We start from the raw sequence: 22,304 nt of genomic DNA, 5'->3' as shown, positions 1-22,304 counted from the left end.
TGCTTGATTATTTCTAAGCAACATACAGTGGGAAGGCTAGATATCGAGGGAAAACAAGTAGAAAGAGTGAATAACTACAAATATCTGGGAACTAGAGTAAATGAAAACAATGACCAAGATAGAGAAATAAGGACACATATTGAAATTGCAAGACAAGCATTTATAAAAATGAAAACAATGTTTGTTAATCGAGACCTTCCTCTGGAGCTGAGGATAAAAGCCTTAAGATGCTACGTGTTCTCGACTTTGTTATATGGAATGGAAAGCTGTACACTAAAAGTGGATAATATAAAGAAGTTGAAATCATTTGAGATGTGGTGCTATAAAAGGATTTTGAAACTACCAAGGACCCAACTCATAATGCAAGGTAAAATCAAGGGTAAAAGATCCATAGGAAGACGAAGAATTTCCTGGCTGAGATACCTAAGAGAGTGGTATAGTTGCAGCTCAGTAGATTTTTTCAGAGCAGCCGCCAATTAGGTATGGATAGCTGTGATGATAGCCAACCTCCAATAGCAGAAGGAATTAAAAGAAGAAGAAGTAGTTCATATTTAGAAGAGATAATTAAATGTTATACAGCCAATAGCTAAATCAAGTTTATAAAAAGCTTACCAATATTACTGTTAGATACATTCGCGTATCGGTAGTCGTCACATAAGCAGGCTTTCAATCGGGTTTTCCGCGGATTCGCGGTACTATTTACGTGTACCTATACACTGTTTCTTTTTGAGCAGTCGTTCATTAAGAGAGAATACAAGAGGGTCTAACTTTTAGGGAACCAAATGAAGAGAGGTAGAAAAAAGCGTTGCGTGTGTACGGGAACAATAGGTATGAGTAGCGAAAAAACAAGTCTATTCGCTGCGGGCAGCAAAACCAGAGAGAACCAATTTTCTCTAAATCGATAACTCTCCTAAATATAGCATACAAGATATTGTCAAACATTTTGCACGAGAGATTGAAGCCTTATACCGAAACGAGGAGAATATCAGGCAGGATTCAGGCGTGGACGTTCAACCATTAACCAGATCTTTACACGATAGATCCTCGAAAAAGCGCAAGAGTTTAACATATTTGTATCATATTTTTGTCGATTTTAAAACGACATATGACAGTGTCTTAAGACCAAGTCCTTACAACGCTATGAATGAGTTAGGAATTTCAAAAAAACTCATATGTTTGATAAAAGCGACAATGGCAAAGATGCTATTAGCAGTAAAAATTCAAAACGACTGGTCAACCCCATTTCAAATACATAGGGGGTTAAGGCAGGGAGATGCGCTGGCGTGTCAGCTTTTTAATGTCGCCTTAGAAAAAGTTATACGAGACGCTAATTTAGATAGCAGGGGAACAATATTTAATAGATCAGTCCAAATTCTAGCATATGCCGACGACGTGGACATTATAACAAGAACCAGGGCGAGAACTGCGGAAATCTTAACCGAGCTAGTAGCAGCAGCAGAACGAATAGGGTTACATATAAATCAAAATAAAACCAAATTCATGGCGACTAACACAAACACAAGCTGGAAATGTTGACGCAGATTTAATCATCAATGGCCAAAACTTCGAAGCAGTCAAAGAGTTCATATATCTAGGGACATCGGTTAACTCCAATAATAACACATCTGAGGAATTAAAAAGGTTAATAATAATTCCAAACAGGTGTTATCATGGTCTATCAAAGTACTTAGCTAACAAACGTCTGTCTCAAAAAATTCGTATAAGGCTGTATAGAACACTGATAGTCCCCGTTCTCACTTATGGACCAGAGGCATGGACGCTAACTAAAACAGATGAATCCGCTCTATCGATTTTTGAAAGAAAGGTGCTACGCAAGATATTCGGGGCGGTCTGTGAGAACGGAATATGGAGGCGTAGATATAACTTTGAACTGCAGAATATCTACAAGCATACGTTTGGTGGTAAAGATATTACCTGCAGTAGGCAGGACATGTAGCCTGGGCCCCTGAATCGAACATGATAAAAAAGATTCTAACAGCGCAATCCGTAGGAATGAGAAGACGGGGTAGACCAAAGCTGAGGTGGATGGACGGGGTATCACAAGATGCCGAGAAGATCGGAGTCGGCAACTGGAAAATGCAAGCAAGGGACAGAACAGAATGGCGTAGAAAGCTTGAGAAGGTCGAGGCTCTCTAAGGGCTGTAGCACCAAGATGATGATGATGACATTCGCGTATCGGTAGTCGTCACATAAGCAGGTTTTCAATCGGGTCATTCGCGGATTCCCGGTACTATTCACGTGTATACACTGTTTCTTTTTGAGCAGTCGTTCATTAAGAGAGAATACAAGAGCGTCTAACTTTTAGGGAACCAAATTAAAAGAGGTCGAAAAAAGCGTTGCGTGTGTACGGGAATCAATAGATATGAGTAGCGAAAAAACAAGTCTATTCGCTACGGGCAGCAAAACCAGAGAGAACGATTTTTCTTTTGCATTGTCCAAGAATATCTGTACAAGGGTAGAGTGAATTACTATTAAGGATCGGCTTAGGTAATGATTTGAAATTGAGGTTGGTAATTATAGGATTTGATACAGCGAAAAATATAATATTGTTTTTCGCATGCGAAAAATTGAACAACAGGTTTTTGTTATATCCTTTATTATAAAGTTTTCAAGAACGATGAAACATGTCATTTCGTAGTGTGACCGAAAACTTGACTTTTAGAGAAAAAGGTAAGCATATATATTACTTATTAAAACCATGAAAAGAAAAACCTAACAAAGAGAGAGCGTTAAGTTAACAAAACTTGTTATTTTTCACTTAGCGTTTAGTCCAATCATAAATTATTCATAGACGGTAATGAAATTTAATGAATAACGTCAATGTGCTCGTGTTTATCGTTATAAAAAGGACATAGGAAAGTAGTAAAACAAATTACATCTTTTTGTCAGGAGTCACAAGTTTAGCTAATTAACATTTAACTGTGTAACGCCTCTGATATTAGAACTTGTCTAATATTTTATGAAAGAAGTGGAAGTTTTTTTAGTAATTATAGAGAGGTAATTGAAAATGTTTGAAAACTAATGGCAGAAAAGTTTACGACTGTTATAAAAAATAATACCAAACGTTTACGTTTGTTTACGTTTACGTCAAAATATAAATGATATATTTAGTTTCTTACGTGTAGGTCCTTTATGTTTCATTGGAAATTTTTCAGTATTACGAAATACAAAGACGAGGTAATGAAGCAATGAAAGCTTTTGTAGTACGATGGATTTCAATACTACTTTTTGCATGCAATTTGTATGAGTGTCAGGAAATTTTGTAAACAAAAATATTGATGTGAAAATAAAAATTTCATTATTAAACAAGGAAAATGCATTTTCCAAAGGGCATTTCGAATTGATGAAACATTATCAATTTGTAAATCGGAAATAATTAAACGAAATTGACGGAAAATCAGTGCAAGCTCTTTACTCGGTAGTTTTTGGGGTCGCTGGACACTAATATCATATCGTAGATAATGTGCGAGGCACCCGGGCACAGGACGGCCTCGGCACTTGTAGTTTTTCTAAATTACATACAAAACCTAAACAATCCACCTAAACAATCCTTCTTTCACACGCTATGGCTGGGTTGTGATTTGGACGTTTAAAAAAAGAAGAAATAACCTGTAAATTTATGGAACGTAAATTTATAGAATGTAAACGTCGAAAACGAAAAGTATCGTAATTGTGTATAATTTAGAAAGGTAATATAAAAATGTAACTTATTTATACACCGTGTAATAACTTATTATTTATTTTAGACGTATTAACAATGTCAAAACGACATCTAAGTACACGAGACCTTCAATTAGAGGCCGAGATGGCTAGTAGGGAAGTTAGTGAGTACAGAAATGCCGAAAATATTGAATATGAATTCGAGGAGGACCATAATGATAAAATGTTTTATTCTAGTGGAAGTGAATATTCTCCTTCTTATTCTGGAAGAGAGACTGAGGATAGTAGCAATGATGGGGGAGAGTCGAGCAATGACAGCGGTGAGTTGAGTAATGATGAGGGCGAAGCGAATGATGCAAATGAAAATGTGGTACAAGAAAATGATGAGGCGGACTGGCTTGATGTGGAGGAAAATATTGAGATACATCAGTTTACTGAACAAGAAAATATAAAAGTAGAAATTCCTGTTGATGCAACACCTATACAATATTTTTCATTACTATTTGATGAAGAGGTTTTGATTAAAATCGTAGAGTGGACAAATCACAGAGCTGCTTCACGCAAAGAAAACCCTACTTTAAAAAAATATTCCTTTTTAAGACGCTGGATGGATATAAATATTGACGACTTAAAAAATTTTTTGGGTCTCTGCATATTAATGGGAAACATTAAACTCCCCTCCTTACGTTTATACTGGAGCACAGATCCACTATATCACTGTTCAATATTTGAAAAAACTATGCCCAGATCAAAGTTTGAAGCTATTCTTCAAAATATTTGGTTTTACAAGCCGGAAGACGTAGAAGTTCAAGATCGACTTTACAAAATTAAAAACGTTACGAGTCATATTATAAATAATATCTCTAAAGTTTACTATCCAGGAGAGAACTTAAGTCTTGACGAAGCCCTCTTACTGTGGAGAGGGCGGTTAATATTCCGACAGTATATGCCAAAAAAAACTAGTAAATATGGAATAAAAATTTATGAGATTACTAGCTCTGATGGATTTTTACTAAATTTCCTAATCTACAGCGGCAAGGGAACAGTAGTAAATGAAAATGGGCATGCGTTTGAAGTAGTTCACAGACTTGTTACTGAATATTTAGAGAAGGGGCACACTATCTACATGGACAATTATTACAACAGTTATGAGCTTGCCAAGTTTTTACATGAAAAGAAGACCTACGTTTGTGGAACATTAAGAAAAAATAGAAAAAGTAACCCAAAGAGTGTTATTACAAAAAAATTAAAGAAAGGAGAAGTCGTATGGCAAAGAAGAGGTCCAATCATAGTATTAAAATGGAAAGATAAGAGAAATGTAATAATGATTTCATCCAAGCATGGTTCCGAAATGGTTGAAGTTGAAAATCGTAGAGGCCAGAAAAAGTTGAAGCCAGTAATGATTCGTGACTACAATTCCTTAATGTCGGGAATTGACAGAATTGACCAGATGACTTCATATTATGGCACACCATGAAAAACTTTGAGATAGTACATGAAAGTTTTCTTTCACTTACTAGATATTTGCATGTGGAATGGCAACTGGTTGTTGAATAAAAATAGGAACACAAAGAAAACAAGAATGTCGTACCTTCAGTTTAGAGAGGAAGTGATCAAACATTTACTGGGACAAACAGAACGGCCAAGCAGAAAAAAAGTTGTTGCGGCACACAACTTGAAAAAAGAAAATAAGCGGAAAAGATGTCGACTGTGCAGTGCAACCAAGAAAAGGGCTGTCACCTGGTACACATGCCAGGAATGTAAGGGGAGTGATGGACAGCCCATTGGGTTATGTGTTACACCCTGTTTTGCTGAGTGGCACAGAAAAGACAATTAAACTTATACAATATGTTTTATTTTTTATTGGAAGTAATTTTTAGTTTTGTTAATATTAAATAAATAAATGATTTTTTATAAGTAGTAGCTAAAAATGTTTATGTCACATATTTGTGACACTTGGGTTATGTTCAAATTTTTATTACTATAGACCAGTGTCACATATGTGTGACATTATCCAAAACATTTTTTTTATAATCCTCTCCCTCCTCCCCAAAAATGGGTGGATTTGGCATATTTATTTCATGTTTAACCAAAATCAGTTTGACTGGACAGACCTAAAAATAGGTTGGTCGCGAATGTGTTAATAATTAAAAAGTAATGACAAAAAGTGTATGGCAAGGTTTTAGAAATCTACTGTCGGTGCGTTCAGAGGTAGCCATTTTGATGGCTGTCACCTGATTTGTGTTTTTTTACTTATAAATCGGTAATACTACACCTAATTGGTTTATTATACATTGTGTGTTGTAGTATATATGTTGGGTAATTGCCACGTTAATAAGAAAAGTTAACTCCATTATCTGTGCAAAAAATCGCTTATTAAATCAAATCAAATTCACTTTGTATTGAAGCAAAATAGCTGTGCGGAGTGTACATTCGTTTCCTGTCTCGCTTAGGAGTTCCACGGTCTTTATGCGCATCTCAAATTCAAAGTGAATTTGGTCAGACTGTACCTTGAAGCATGTTTAATGTAAATCATAGTTATTTCATCAAAACTTTTTGATGCTACGCCTATCATGGCGACCAAAACGACATGAGATCGGACCCCATCTGCGAAGGGTCGGATGTCCAAGCGCCCACATTATTATCTTAGCCTCACTTTGACTGAAACGCGACCAAGTTGATTCGAGACGGTTCTTTGTGCCTACCCTCTATTATGGCAAATCTTAGCATAAGCCTTAGAAGAAAGCTTTAATCGCTAAGAATAAGCGAGTATTTATTTCATTTTGTACTAACAGTAAATCTGTTTCCTTTTTTAAAATTGTTTCCGGGCATTCATCTGAAGTACATATTTGTTATCAGTACAGACTCAGGGGTAACTTTGATTCCATCATGTTTTATTTAAAACACCATCTTTTGCGATTTGAGTAACATCACTCAAAGTTCCTCGTTCAGTCAATCATTCAGAACATACATCCTTCTGAACTATATCTTCAGAGACTATATTGGTACACTATAAATTTAGTAAATTAGAACATTTCTTTGCCAAAAACCAAATTTGCTTTTCAAGCTTTATTTATAATTATTTAAAAAATTAATGGTTTAAATTTTATCACTTCGTTTCATTTTGCAGAAAAAATCCTAAAAACATTTATAAAAATAAGAATTACCGCAGCAGTAAAAAAAAAGTGTGTGCAAAATGACCAATTTTTTATTATTTAAACAATGATCCCGTTATATAAATCATAATACTTTCTTGAAAATATCTTTTAACTGTGATATAAAATGTATTACTACCTATAGATAGATAGATAGAGTAAAACATGACAAATTAATGACTCTAATGCAAGAAATTGGAATTGACAACAAAGATCTTAGAATTATCAGAAACATTTACTACAATCAAACGGCCAAAATCAAAATAGAAGACCAGTTAACTAATAAAATTGCAATAGAACGTGGAGTACGACAGGGCTGTATTTTGTCTCCATTGTTGTTCAATATTTATTCTGAATGGATATTTAAGGAAGCTTTAGACGGTTGTGCGAAAGGAATACTAATAAACGGTGAATGGTTGAATAACATTAGATATGCAGATGACACTATAGCTTTTGCCGATAATCTGAGTGACTTACAGATATTAACAAATCGCATAACAGAAGTCAGCAACAGATACGGACTAGCTCTTAACATAAAGAAAACCAAATTTATGACAATTAGTAAAAAACCAATACTAAACGCTCAACTTAAAATCAACCAACAGAATATCGAAAGAGTCGAGCAATATACATATCTAGGCACCAATTTAAATAGCCAATGGGACCACTCAACAGAAATTAAATGGAATATCTAGGACATGTAATGAGAAATCAAGAACGTTACGGCCTTCTCCAGCTGATTCTCCAAGGGAAGGTAAATGGTAAGAGAAGACCGGGAAGAAGACGCATTTCCTGGCTTCAAAATGTACGAAAGTGGTATAACACGACTACCACTGAACTGTTCCGCGCTGCAATAAACAAAGTAAAGATAGCCGTGATGATCGCCAACATCCGGAACGGATAGGCACTTTAAGAAGAAGACCTATAGATACTGAATTGCATTTGGATTCATGTTGTATTGTAATCTTATTTGATCAGACTATAATATGTAAAATTCAAAAGCAAAACGATATTATTAAATAAAGGACATAATTTACTGATTTATCGCTTGAAGTTTTGTAGATTTGATTTTGTTTAGTACATTTTTATATACAAGTAATTAAAACAAGTATTTAATTTTGTAAATAACAGAACAAGGAAGAACATTTTAAAAATTTCTTACACTTTCTCATACCAATGTCGCCGATCAATATGGATCGTTTTTTCTTATTTTTCACTTTCTTTTCATTGTTTACTCAGTCAATAATAATTATAGAGAAAGTACACCCATAGCGTGTTTTAGTCTAAAACAAGCAAAAGGTGACTTTGTCGTGTCAAAATTATTTCCTATTGAATTACCTGTAAGAGTTAACGTGAGACGCCAGAGGTTGCTAGATTTACATACGACTGAAAATAGCCAAGAAGACTGTATGGTTCGAGCACTGGACAGTGGCGTGCCACCGAAAGTGAAGAAATTTTAAGATAAATCTAAACTAAAATTTGAAAAGATTTTACACCCTCCCAGTTCAATTATAATCTAGTCTATCTAGTAATCTAGTAATAAAAAGGGGTTTTGATAATTGACTTGATTGAACCATTAGATTAAAAGAAATATTACGAAGGTCTTCTTACTAAGAATAGGGCAAATTTTATCGTTTTAAGATATGAAAGAGACATTAAAGATGAAGTAGTAAGGTATATAGCAACTCATAAAACAAGCATTAACAGGTTTGAAAAATAAGAAAGCATTCTGGCCCTCGAGGTTTACCTAATGAGTTTCTAAAAACACCACGTGGAAAAGAAAATCTATGAGAGATATTCAACAACTGCTTAAACAGAGGAAAAATTCCGGAATAATGAAAAATAGCGTATATAACTATTTTTATTTGATATATAAAAAGAGTGACAAGAAAAAATGCGAAAATTATAGAGGATTGAGTGTGACGTCATCAATTGGTAAGGAAGAATTTTAAGAAATTGACTAAAAAAATAAATGACAAATGTAGGATAGCAGAGTGGATTTAGAGTTGGTAGGTCTTGTAAAGATAACGTATTCTGTCTTCAGATAGCTAATGGAAGAAATAATTTGATAATGAATTACACTTAATATTTATTGACCTGAAAAAACTATATAATAGGACACCCCTGAATAAGCTGTGGCTTACCACAGCAATAGCAAAACATCTTATTAATTTATGTAACCATTGTTAAAGAATTCTATGAAGGCAACTTTAGCTATGTAAAAACAAGGAAGGGCTGCTCAGAAATGTTTTCAGTTAACAAAAGGCTAAGACATGGTTGCTGAATGTCACCAAATCTTTTCAAAATATACATCAATGCTGCATTGAAACAATGGACAATGAAATGCAATCCTACGAGAATTGTTATTCGGCAAATCTATAAGACGCCGATGCAAGTGCTCGAGTATTTAGATACTGTTTCAAACAAACAGCCTTAAAAACAAACTAACTAATCAGCTACAATTAACCAACCACCAAAAGAACCTAACTCAAGTAGCAAAATTGCAAATATTGTATCATTTAAGGTTATGTGACCGAATAATTAAAAGAATCTCTGAGATAATATGACAGTATATGGTCACACCGTAATTTGTAGTAATCTTTCTCTGTATTCAAATGTGACTGGCCAGGAAGCTGAATATTTTAAATTGGATACATAAAAATTGACCCAAAGCTTAGTACCGTTATAAAGTTTTAAACTTTGTTAAAGGAAATTTTTTAAATAAAAATTTTGGTGATACATGGTATACAGCTAACTACAGGAATTTATTCTTTCCTTCTGGATATTATTTGAATAGTAAAATTGGATTCAAACATTTTAGAGAACTATAAAAATTGTTGTTTGTCCATTAAGTCTAAACACACACTAACTCTTCTCTATAACAAACAAAACAAAACATTTTTGCAACATTTCTAGCGAGTTGTTATCTTCACAATTTCCACATGTTATTTCTTTAAGTTTTTGCATGTTGAAAATTGGATCTCCATTTTCACATCAAATACCTGTAAACTATTAAATAATTTTTCTAGCTTCTTGCTGTTGCATAATCATTAGTGTCCGATTTTTCACATGCGAAAAACAATATTATATTTTTTGCTGTATCATTCCCAAAATTTCCAGCCTCAATTTCGAAGTCATTGCTTAGACCAACCCTTGGTAATAGTTTCTACTCCTGATTTTACCCCACCCTCGCGAAACTAGTATTTTTGAACAATGAAAAACAAAATCACTGTCTTTTATTTATTTGTTCCTGTAGAGAACAGGCCTTGTTGTTCGCCTCTCTAATTTTGGTTGCAGTAAAGAACAGACGTTTTTCGTCTCTCTGAATTTGGTTCTCGTACAAAACACATGTTTTTTTCGCTCGCTTTGAATTTGGTTTCCGTAGAGAATTGACGTGCTCTTCTCCTCTTAAAGTGATAATAAGTAATTAAAAGACATAGTGACGTGTACACGTGTATCTTCTAAAGATAGATCAAACTCAACTCTCGCGTGTGAAACCTGCTTATGTGACGACTATCGGTCCGTGAGTATATACAACAGTAATATTGGTGAGCGTTTTTATAAACTGAATTAATTTTCAGTAGTAATATCCCTAGGACATTGATAACAGACGAGATAATTTCATGACAATCGAATGCTCGTTCCTTGGTAACAGCACGAAGCCGAAGGCTGAGTGCTGTTACCAAGCAACGAGCTTGAGAAATTTGTCATGAAATTATGAGGCATTCATCAATGTCCGAGGGATATTCGGCGGATAATTTTTCGAAAAAAAAATCATAACTCAACATAACGAAACATTTATTTATTAAAAGTACAGTTACTGAAAGTACAATTATTAAAATTTAAGTTAACATTAGATTCGTTGCTGTTCTCTACTATAGAAGATCTATTACCACGCATAATATTTATAATCTTGTTGTGGTGTTCTTGATCGAGATGCAAGTATGGTTTTATAGAATTCTGATTGCCATGACCAGTAATTTTTAGCAATTGTTGTTCTTCTACACCACTTTTTGCTAATTCGCAACTGCATAACAGCAGTTGATCTATTCGAGTGATTTGTTATCTTTTTCTCCTTTACATTCAATTTATTTGGATGAAGTTGTCAAACTCGATCGTGTTGTCATAGGGATTGAAAATTGCACTGAATGCAATTGTTAGTCTAATGTTGACATGATTGGGTGAAATTGTTCCACATGACACAAAATGACTAAATTTGAATGGTTGTTAGAACAGTCGAAAAATTATCTGTATAACTTTTAATTACCTCTCCTAATTATTTCGAACCAACCCTATTGATACAGTCGTAACAACTCTGTATATGACCTTAATTGTACAATTAGTAATACCCATTTTGTATTTCCTTACTAAACTAAAGATAATCACTGTGATATTGTGCAGAAGTCCATCCCAAAAAAAATGGCACCCAACAATATTTTTGATGCTTACTATTCTCAGCTGTACATTAATGTTGTCTATATATCCAAAAAAATGTACAGAATTTGTCATAGAGAACAAAGAACAAATTTTAAGCAACTCCTCACTTTCAATACGAATATGCAGTATTTATCACATTCAGAAAAAAAAATACGAACGAAATAGATCACAAGAAAAGCCCTGGCTTTAATATAAATAGTTATTGAGTACTCCCAGATTTTATGGCACCTTTTAAACTTTACATAGGCATCCTGAAAATTACGCTACATTATAGGATTTTCTCATACCGTTATAAATATTTTGAAACTGTTCTTTTAAATTAATATTAATTCTTCTTCTTGTAGTGCCTATCCATTTCTGTATCTTGCAAACTGCTGCTCTGAAAAGATTTGTAGTTGTGTTAAACCACGCACGTAGATTTTTCAGCCAGGAAAGTCTTCGCCTTCCTAGTCCGCGTTTTCCTTCTACTTTTCCTTGTAGAATTAACTGCAGCAACCCATATCTTTCGCTGTTCCTCATTATGTGACCGAGGTATTCGATTTTGGCAGCAGTTTTTAGTCTGGTTAACAATTCTTATCCTTCTTGCATTATTAATAAATTGTCCTGGTTAGTGACGTGGTCAGTATAGGATATCTTCAGGATTCTATGATAAATTAAATATATAATTAAATATTAATACCCTAGAAAAAAACAAAAGTATCCTTCCATGAATGCACGAATAATCTCTGCATGATGTGCATGTGCATACCCCGAAGGGACCGTAAGAAAAGTGGACGAAAATAGGTTCCTCGCCAGCTGAGAATTATTTGCCAACAAAATAAAAATCTACGTTGACTTAAACCCACACAAAGCAAATTGGATAAAATCTCCCATGTGAATTGCATCTCGGTCGAGCGAGTAAACGCGTGATTTGATGTGGAAATACGTGTGAAATTGGTGATTGACAATGTAGTAATCGCCACGAAAAAAAAGTTTGATCTTATCAATTGTTGCGGCAATATAGGAATGGAAAATAGTTATTTAATGGTGTTAATAACGTTAAGAAATAAATATATTAAAAGAGGACGACGTATGCCTTACAGAAGAGACAGACACACACCGAACGCAAAATAATATTATATTTAAACTTATTTTATGTTAAGTGAAATTTATATCTCTTGAGATCAATAAATGGTGCAAATTACTGATTTAATAAATTGTCAAAAAAAATTATTTAAAAAATCCTTTATAAAAGGTATATATATTCTAGAAATGCCCTTTCGGGTTACATCACAGACGTTTTCGGACTAATAAGTCCATCATCAGTGCAGTTAATAGGTATACATAAGTAAAGCCACTAAATATGTGGGTAAAATCACATTAAATGTTATTAACTGTGTTAATTAATACATACATATCTGTTGATAAATTTAAATGTTTTAGTTTTACACAGATTTACATCATAGCAACGCAAGACTCCCAGGGGTTGCCAACCCAAGAGAAGGTGTCCCTATGATTTTACCCACATATTTAGTAGCTTCACTGATGTATACCTGGTAACTGCACTGATGATGTTCTTATTAGTCCGAAAACGCTCTGTGATGTAACCCGAAAGGGTATTTTTAGAATATATATATATATATATATATATATATATATATATATATATATATATATATATATATATATATAAGGATTTTTTAAATATAAGTTTCTATGATTCATGGTGTACAGGAATTTCATTTTCCCTGTGGTTTTAATTATCGTTTACATTTGCGGTCATGTCCCTAAATAAATTATTTTTTCTTATCAGGGACATGTCTGCACGTGCAGTCAACATTTTTTTTACAAAAAAAAAACATTTTTTTATCTTTATTACATGTAATTATTATAATATGAATGTTAAAATGTCTTAATTAAAAAAAAAATATGATCCACGGAGTAAGACTTAAAGTATTACCGTGTCCGCGAATCTGTTAACTGCACTTACCACATTTTAACCTGAATCAGATTCAGAAGAACAATCGCCTTTTGGATTAAAAATAATTTAATTAAACCGTTACAAATATTGTGAATTTTATACACTACTAAGTGCGCAATTAAGTGCATAAAACTGAAACATAAATCTGTATAATTTGCTCTCAATATACAGACAACAATTTTGAGATCATGGAATAACATTTTTCGGGAATTATATACATTAAGACAAAAAAACTTAATACAAGCTTTCAAATGAAGTTGCAATTTTTGTCAGTTTGCGTCAGCGTTTTAGATATTTGACAGGCATATATATCTTTGTACCAGAATTAATTTGTTATTCATTGATTTCTTGCAGTTAGTCCAAGGTAAAAAGACAATAGCACAGACACACTGATTTCTATTTATTTATTAACCTAATTCAATTAAAAAATTTAAACTTACCCTGACTTCCCGTAGGTTCTGGATCACTATCCAAACTCTCTGCTGACGCTAGATACGCAGATCCAGCTTGATGATGCCCACTACTTCCACTGGAAGAGCAAGAACCTAAACTGGTCAACGATACTGGTCGGGAAACTTCTGAGGAAGCCGTGCTGCTTGTGCCCACACTACTTTCACTTGGAACCTAAAACCAATAAAAAGAAATCAAATAATGAATTAATAGAATACGTTACTATTTATCATATTATACAGCATATAGTTATTATTTTTAAACGATTGTGTCATATATGGTAGTCGCTTTAATAAGTCTGGATATCACTCGAAGAGTTCAAGTATGAATGAATGCGTCTGTAATTGGCGGGTGGCTTTTGGCGAAAAAAAAAATCGATTTCATACCCACAAGCTGAAACTTCGTTTAATCGATAGATTATGATGATAATATGCTATGTTTATGCTAAGTATTTTATTGAAGTGAAACCTCCTTTAGCAAAGTTGTGCACTTTTTGGTGCACTGCCAACATGGAGGCACTGCCAAAAGGGCATTACATTATATCTCCGTTGTTATTGGTCCGGTTGGAGCGTGTGATGCGTTAAATGATAGGGGAGTTAATAACGATTGTATTAAGATGGAAAAACAAATAAGGCGACAACCCAAAGGGCACTACACAGAGTTATATACGAGATATCATAGGGCACTATGGATGAAAATAGATTTACTATAAAATAAATGTTGATTTATTTGACTTAAAGGGGCCCTCTGGACGAGTGCAAAATAAACAACTGATCTAATCTTAACATGTGACATAGAAAATGAAAGGGGAGCATATAAAGAATATATTAAAACAAATCAAATTAATGCTTACAATTTCAACACAAATTAAGAAGTTTTTACTTTTGTCGGCACTCTCCCGAGTGCATTATTTTTTTTATAACGATTTTTAAACAAATTATAAAAAATTTCTTTTTTCGCTTCGAAATCACTTTTTTTTTAAATATGGGCCATTTTAAGACGAAAATCATTCTTGTAATTTTTTCGTATAATGCTTACTTTAAGCGTAAAATGCAAATAAACAATTAAAAATGTCAAAAAAGACAATTTTAGCGTTTTTCGAGGCAATTTTTCAATAGGTTAGACATCGAATTTCAAAAATAAAAAACATGAGGTTAAGCAATACTTTTTTTTACGATTTTTAAACAAATTATAGAAAATCCTTTTTTTCGCTTTGAAATCACTTTTTTTATAATATGAGTCATTTTGAGACGAAAATTGTTCATGTGATTTTTTCGTAAAATGCTTACTTTACGCGTAAAACCGGAAAACCAAAATACTCGTAATAAGTAAACAACAGCATACCAAACCGTCTATAAATGTAAATAATACCAAACTTGAGCAAGTTGATAAAATCGTGTACCTTGGACAGCAATTAAATTGTAATGCAGAGTCACGGCGAAATTAGATCTAGGATAGAGCAGGCTAGAGTGGCTTTTAGAAGGATGTCCAAAGTGTTATGTAACAGAAACCTAAAATTGGCATTGAGGATCCACCTACTTCGCTGCTACGTTCTCGGTCTTACTTTATGGTGTCGAGTCCTCGACTGAGAATAAAATCGATCTAAATCGCCTTGAGGCTTTCGAAATGTGGTGCTATAGAAGAATTTTAAAAGTTTCCTGGGTGGAGAAGATTCAAAACTCCACAATACTAGAACGTCTCAGCAAGACTACTGAGATCATAAAAAGCATCAAGCAAAGAAATCTGGAGTATTTCGAACATGTAATGAGAGGTAACAAATATAGGTTGCTACAAAATATCATGCAAGGAAAAATAGCAGCCAAACGCAGTCCAGGACGAAGAAGAACCTCATGGTTGAAGAACTTGCGAGATTGGTATGGTGTTGATACAAGCATGCTATTTAGGGTCGCAGTAATTAAATTAAGATAGCTATGATGGTAACCAACGTTCTGAAAGGACATGGTACATGAAGAATGAGCTTAAAATGCAAATAAACAATTAAAAATGTTAAAAAGCCAATTTTAACGTTCTTCGAGGCAATTTTTCAATATGATACGAATTTCAAAAACAAAAAATATGAGATTAAGCTTCAGTCAATTAGTTTCAAAATGTGCAATTTCATTTTGATTTTATATTGCAAAAGTCAGTTTAAAATATCCATAAACAAATTGATATACTGTATACTGTTGCATTTCAGGATATATAGACTTGACGAACGTCTGAAGTTTAACGCCCGAAACACATTGTTTATTTCTTACTCACAAATCTTAAAACTTGTTTTAATCGAAAGGATATAAGTAGGAATAGAATTTGATCTTTAATTTTATAAAATGCAAAAATTTAAGGCTAAGCATTCCCAACCCCACTCTTTCATATTTCAGAAGCAGTAGTAGTTTTTGGACCATGATGGTGCGATGGTGAAAAGGGATCACATGGGCGCTGCTTGATGTTGCGGGAACAGAAGTAAAGTACAGTAAAGAACAGTAAAATGTTCCCGTACAGTAAACACCAACAAATTACGTTGAAGTGTGCTTCTATATGCGTTCTATTCGTTGCTAAACGCAAGCGGATTAACTTCAACATAACAGAAAAATGACTAATCGTATGCCCAAAGTAGAAACAAGGCACAGTAGAATTCTTGTAAAGTGAAGATCTGACGTAAAGCCAAAATATAAAGAAGTATATTACTAGTGTCCACTATATTATACTAGTAACCTACCTTTTATCTAGTTTGGAGCAATGTACACACACCCACGTGGAAAATGCAATAAACCAGAAGGAGAATAGTAACAAAGAGACATAAGAATAAATGACGATAAAATTAAATCATCATCATCCAGCCTCAAGAGTCCACTGCTGAACATAGGCCTCTTCCTTATGTTTCCAACCCCGTCTATCTTGCGCCGCTATTATCCAGTTTTTATTGAGTCTTCTTAAATCGTCAGTCCATCTTGTAGGTGGTCGATCGACGCTTCTCTTGTCTTCCCTTGGCCTCCATTCCAATAACCTCTTTGTCCATCGCCCATCTCTCATTCTGGCTATGTGTCCTGCCCATCTCCATTTTAGTCTGGCTATCTTCTCGATGATGTCAGTCACTCCGGTTCTTCTCCTGATGTTTTCGTTTTCGTTAAAAAAAATGATGTTTGATGTTTTCGATAAAATTAAAGGGGTCAGTCAATAAAACATGTTACTGGTGAAACTGTTTTATTTAATTAATGCAGTTGAAAAAAATCAATTATCTCTTCTAAATATAGCATCGAAATTTACCATCAAATCACGACGTAACTTCTGCCGATCACTACTTTCGATTTCCGAAACTTTTAATTGCTGGTAATCGTCTTTGTCCATTTTGGGCAAAAGTTCAGTGGCACTTTCCCAGCCGTATATCCGAGCAATGGCTACGGTTCATTTAAAATTACTAGCAGCACAAAAATAAATAAAGAAAAAGAAGGAAAAACGAAAACAAAAGTTGTTGCATAGCCAAGTTGTGTCATTAAGATATTCGTGAGATAATAGCGAAACGTGCGTCGCCTCTTGCTTGGAAGATAACCAGAAGAAAAAGAAAGTACAGGGTGAATAAGCATGTTTACTCCTTATTATAAGTAACGGCCGGCGCGGCGTACGCATACACTACACAATGATAAGAATGAACTTAAATTCTTTTGTGAAACATTATTTATCATCATAATATATAACGATGTATACAATTTTCTGTAGACTACTGAAAATAAATAAGTAAATTTTGATAAATTTAAATAAAGCTCTTCGAAGTTCGCAAACAGATGCCAGTAGGAAAAAGAACAAGAGGAAGACCGAAACTGAGATACTTAGAACAAATAGAAAATGATGTAACAACCTTAAAAATAAAAAACTGGGGAAAAAAGCACGAAACAGATCAGAATGGAGAAGAATCCTGGAACAGGTCAAGACCCAAAAAGGGTTGTCGAGCAAGTGATGATGATGATGATGACGATGATCTTCGAAAGTTCAGGTAAAAAATATCTGCTTTATATTTTTAATAAAATTTATGAGACTGGCTATATACCAACGGATTGGCTGTTATCGACTTTTGTCAAAATACCTAAAAAAGCAAACGCGAAAAGATGTAGTGACTACCGGACCATAAATTTGTTGAGCCATATTTTAAAAATATTTCTTCGAATTTTGCACTCAAGGATGTACAAAAAAACAAGTGGCACGCAGTTGGCCATCCAGTTTATATGTGTTTTATTGACTTTGAGAAGGCCTTTGATCGTGTAAAACATACTGAAAGTATAGTCATTCTTCAGCAGGTAGCTGAAGGCAGACACTCAACGAACCTTCGCGAGTTAGCTAGTAATGCCACCCATAATGCCACCGAGGGACGTCTAGTTGAACGGTATTTGCCATCCCAAAAGGACCGCTACCCAAGATGACGATCCGTGGACGTGTTCTGTTACGTTATCTCATGCTTGCAATGCTCCTTTTGAATGGTTGCTTGTTTGTATGTTTGCTTTATTGGTCTGATATTTTTATTGTGAACTGGGTTCTACCTTTTTCTGTTTTTTTTTTTGTTTTTTGTTTTTTGTTTTTTGTTCCTATTTGTTTTTATCTGCGTATTTTCTATTGGAATTTAGGTAGTTGTTTTAGCTGTTCTACCTACGTTCGAATTTCACTAGGGTATGTTAGAGTGACTCTCGCTGATGAAACGTTTAAAGCAGAATGCTGGAACGAGAGAAGCACTTTTCCTTTTTAAGGTGTGATGCTAAGATGTGTAGATGTGAATCAGGTTTTGTATGTTTGTTTCATTGATTTTCAGAAGGCATTCGATAGAGTAATACATTAGAAGCATGAAGAACTGCTAAGAGAAAAGAATGTAGACAGTTGAGGCATACGTATCAAAATTAATCTGTATTGGAACCAAAGAGTTGTTTCATAATGGTCAAAATTGACAACTATGAAACAGAAAACATAGACAGTAAAAGAGGCGTTCGACAGGGGTGTGTGTTATCAACAAAAGTTGATAAATATATACATATTTAAATTGTATACAAAACTTATTTAGGGAACCCGTAAACCAATATAATATAAAACAAATTAGTAATCTAATTCGATCTAATGAATAAATCTTTTATAGTCAGCCCAACGTTGTTGAGTCACCCTGTAGAAAGAGAAGAGACTTGATAATGACAAAGCATCTGTGTATACCGGTTCCGGAAATGGGTGGTTCGACGATAATGAAAATGACACTTAATGAATGAATCGAATAAGTGTTGAAATCTGAGACGCTTTTCATTTTTTGTGCGGTGGGGAAGCCATATTAAGTATCATCGTCAATTGCTGTAATCAGATCCCGACCCTTTAATTTTAGATCTAAACCAGAATGATTACTAGATGTAAAGCTCATCACGAAGGGTTACGCTGCAAATTTTAACTTTGAATAGAGATACGAAAAATCGGGGTGCTATAAAAATATAGGGTCTATAATATTGTAGGCGTCCGAAAGTCTTAATATGGATCACAATTATTAAAGAACGTTGATACGTCGAGTAAAATAATTTTATTTTCCAATTGTCTTTTATTACAATTATATAGTACTTATAAAGAAACTAAGTTACCATAAGAAAATTACTTTTCTTAAGACAATTATTAAGATTTTTTTAACTATTTTTTTCCTAGTTTTATTACTATTATCAAGGACTCGTTAGTTTCACTTTAATGTGTTTATAAATGGTCCAAAATATTTAATACAATTTAAAATTACACAACGTCCTTGATCCTTGATCCGTGAAGCATTCAGTTTGTTTTTATTTCATTTTTAAATTCGCTATATTGGTGCGTGAGGTCAAGTAGGTCACAAAATACTGTATTTTGCGCCTATAACCTTTCTAATATACTGAATATAGACATGTTTTATTTATTTATGTGAATTTGGATTTTGTATTACGGTTATGTAAAAATAAGATGGAGCAATTAGGAAATATAAATAAATACGGTGGCTAACAAACTGGGTTTACACAACAATTTAAGAAAGGAATCGGCGTCGCAACCCCTATTTTAAATATATTTAAAAACATTTTTTTTTAATATAATTGATAAATGCGAGCTTTTTTGATTTTCTCATCCACTTTTTTGGGTCTTGTTTGGGGTCTCAAAATTGATATTTTCCATGTATATTTAGGCATATACAAATCATTGCAAGCACCACAATTTGGCGAACCATATCTTGGTTACAGTTAGTCCTAGAATATTTTGCAAATAGATTATTTTAACCCTGGAACTGCACTGTTGGGTCGTTGGGTCTCAGAAACCCAGAGAGTCATTCATTGCAATGTGACATGCGCATGAGTGGTTTATGTGTGTCGTCACTTTATGTAATTTCAGTCTGTCGTAAGCCGAGTTAGAATACGGGTCATCCGCTGCATTTTAGTGAAACAACGAGGTAAGATATTTCCAGAAGTACAAGCATGGGTACTGGGTATCCCGGACCCAAGGGTGATGTTTACGGTAATAATTTTGTTTTAACTTATTTTTATTTATTTTAGTATAATGGCGTCAAGTAGTTGAGAAAATAGTCGAGTAAAGGCATCAACTAGCAGAGAAAATCGTCGTCCTTTAACTGAGGTAGAATTACAGAGAGAGGCAGAGAATTTATGGGAGAATGAGAGTGAAAACGACATCGTAGACGATATGTTTGGAGGGGACGAGTCTGATGAAGATTACGTTGAAGAGCAACTGTCAGACAGCAACAGTGAACAAAGCGACAATGAAGACGAAATAGTGGATGAACTAGTTAGAAATATTCCTAGTTTACTGGGGAAAAATGGTCATCGGTGGAGCACACAAGCACCAGCAAGACAGGGTCGTACAAGACGAGAAAACATTGTAATACATTTACCTGGCCCCAAAGGAGAAGCGAGCACAGTTCAATCTCCTGAACAATCTAGGAATTTGTTGTTCAACGAACAAATGATAGATGTTATTGTTTTACACTCAAATGAAGACTTGTCATTCGTAAATGCAATGATATTAGACAGCAGAGTTACACAAGACCAGTAACTAGAACAGAAGTGAAGGCTTTCATTGGGCTGTTATTTTTAGCAGGTGCATTACGAGTGTCTAACTGTAACTTAGATGAACTTTGGTCAGTAAAATTTGGAAATGGAATATTTCGGGCGACGATGTCACAGCAGCGATTCCAATTTATAGCCTTATGTCTGAGGTTTAATAGTAAGGACAGTAGAGCAGAAAGAAAATTAGTGGATAAATTTGCACCTATACGAGAATTATTCGACATTTTTGTGAATAACTGTAAATCGTACTATACACCATACGAATACTATACTGTAGATGAACAGCTTGTAGGATATAGAGGAAAATGTCCATTTCGAATCTACATGACTAGTAAGCCTGATAAGTATGAAATGAAAATAATGATGCTAAATGATTCAAAAACATATTATATGCTCAATGCAATTCCATACGTTGGAAGAGTAACCACAAAAAACAATGAATCAGTACCGGCTTATTATGTTCGAAAACTTTCACAACCAATACATGGAACTAACCGAAACCTCACTGTTGATAATTGGTTTACGTCAATTCCCTTAGCTGAACAAATGTTAGAACAGTATCACTTTAACTCTCCTTGGTACTTTGAGAAAAAATAAGAGAGAAATACCTGCTACATTCCTCAAAAAAAAGAAGTAGGTACATCGCTATTTGCTTTTGATAGAAATAAAACTCTTGTTTCATATACTCCTAAACAAAACAAAATTGTTCTTTTGCTGTCAACATTGCATTCTGATGACTCTCTTAATGCCATTACGGGTAAGCCCAATATTATACATTCGTATAATGAAACGAAGGGAGAAACAGATACATTTGATCAGCTCTGCCATTCTTACACTACCTCACGGAAGACCAGACGTTGGCCGCTACGAGTTTTTTTCAATACACTTGATGCTAGTGGAATAAATGCAATGGTTTTGTTTTCTCTCTCAAATCCCCACTGGAAGGAAAGTAGAAACAATAATCGAAAATCTTTTCTAAAGCAGTTAGGAATGAGTCTAATTGAACCATGGTTACAAGAACGATTGACCGTGGCTACTTTACAAAAGACACTGCGGCAAAGAATTTCTGAAATTCTGGGAATTGAAGTCCCCCCACCACAACATGATGATCATTTAACAAAAAAAGTTAGATGCTGCTTTTGTGCAAAAGGAAAAGATAGGAAAACCAGTTTTGCGTGTTCTGAGTGTCGCAGACCATATTGCATGGAACATAGAGCCCAGCTATGCTGTGAATGCGAACATCAAGATCCAAGAAACTGAAGACCTGGCTAAGAATAACTAAGACTTATATTACCAAAAGAGTTTATTTTTTTGTTACAAGGATAGTTATGCAGGTGTATTTTGTAGATGATAATTTCAATTTAATGTTTATTTGTTTTAATAACAATGTTTTATGTTTGAATATTATTTTATGTTATTTTTGAATTTCAACAAATATATCTCTTTGTGAAATCCACACCATGGTTAAATTTTTTTCTACACATTCTACTAAGATTAGATATTCTCCCAAATCCATCAAATATTCACATTTTCTGTTTTTTTTTGCTAAAAAACAGCTTTGGGTTTCTG

General features: G+C 34.1%; 1 protein-coding gene across 7 annotated transcripts in view; it reads right to left on the bottom strand.

The window, feature by feature from the left end:
• LOC140450298 (uncharacterized) overlaps positions 1-22,304 on the bottom strand; it is a 657,231-nt gene that overhangs the window by 97,187 nt on the left and 537,740 nt on the right. For all 7 annotated transcript variants that reach the window (XM_072543842.1, XM_072543847.1, XM_072543844.1 and 4 more), the window contains exon 3: positions 13,674-13,857. In XM_072543842.1, coding sequence (XP_072399943.1) covers positions 13,674-13,857 — 184 coding nt within the window. The remainder of the gene's footprint in view (positions 1-13,673; positions 13,858-22,304) is intronic.

The sequence above is a fragment of the Diabrotica undecimpunctata genome, chromosome 9 (assembly GCF_040954645.1).
Source record: "Diabrotica undecimpunctata isolate CICGRU chromosome 9, icDiaUnde3, whole genome shotgun sequence".
NCBI classification, from domain to species: Eukaryota; Metazoa; Arthropoda; class Insecta; order Coleoptera; family Chrysomelidae; genus Diabrotica; species Diabrotica undecimpunctata.
Note: the sequence above shows the minus strand (reverse complement) of the source record. Positions and strands in the feature narration are given on the sequence as shown.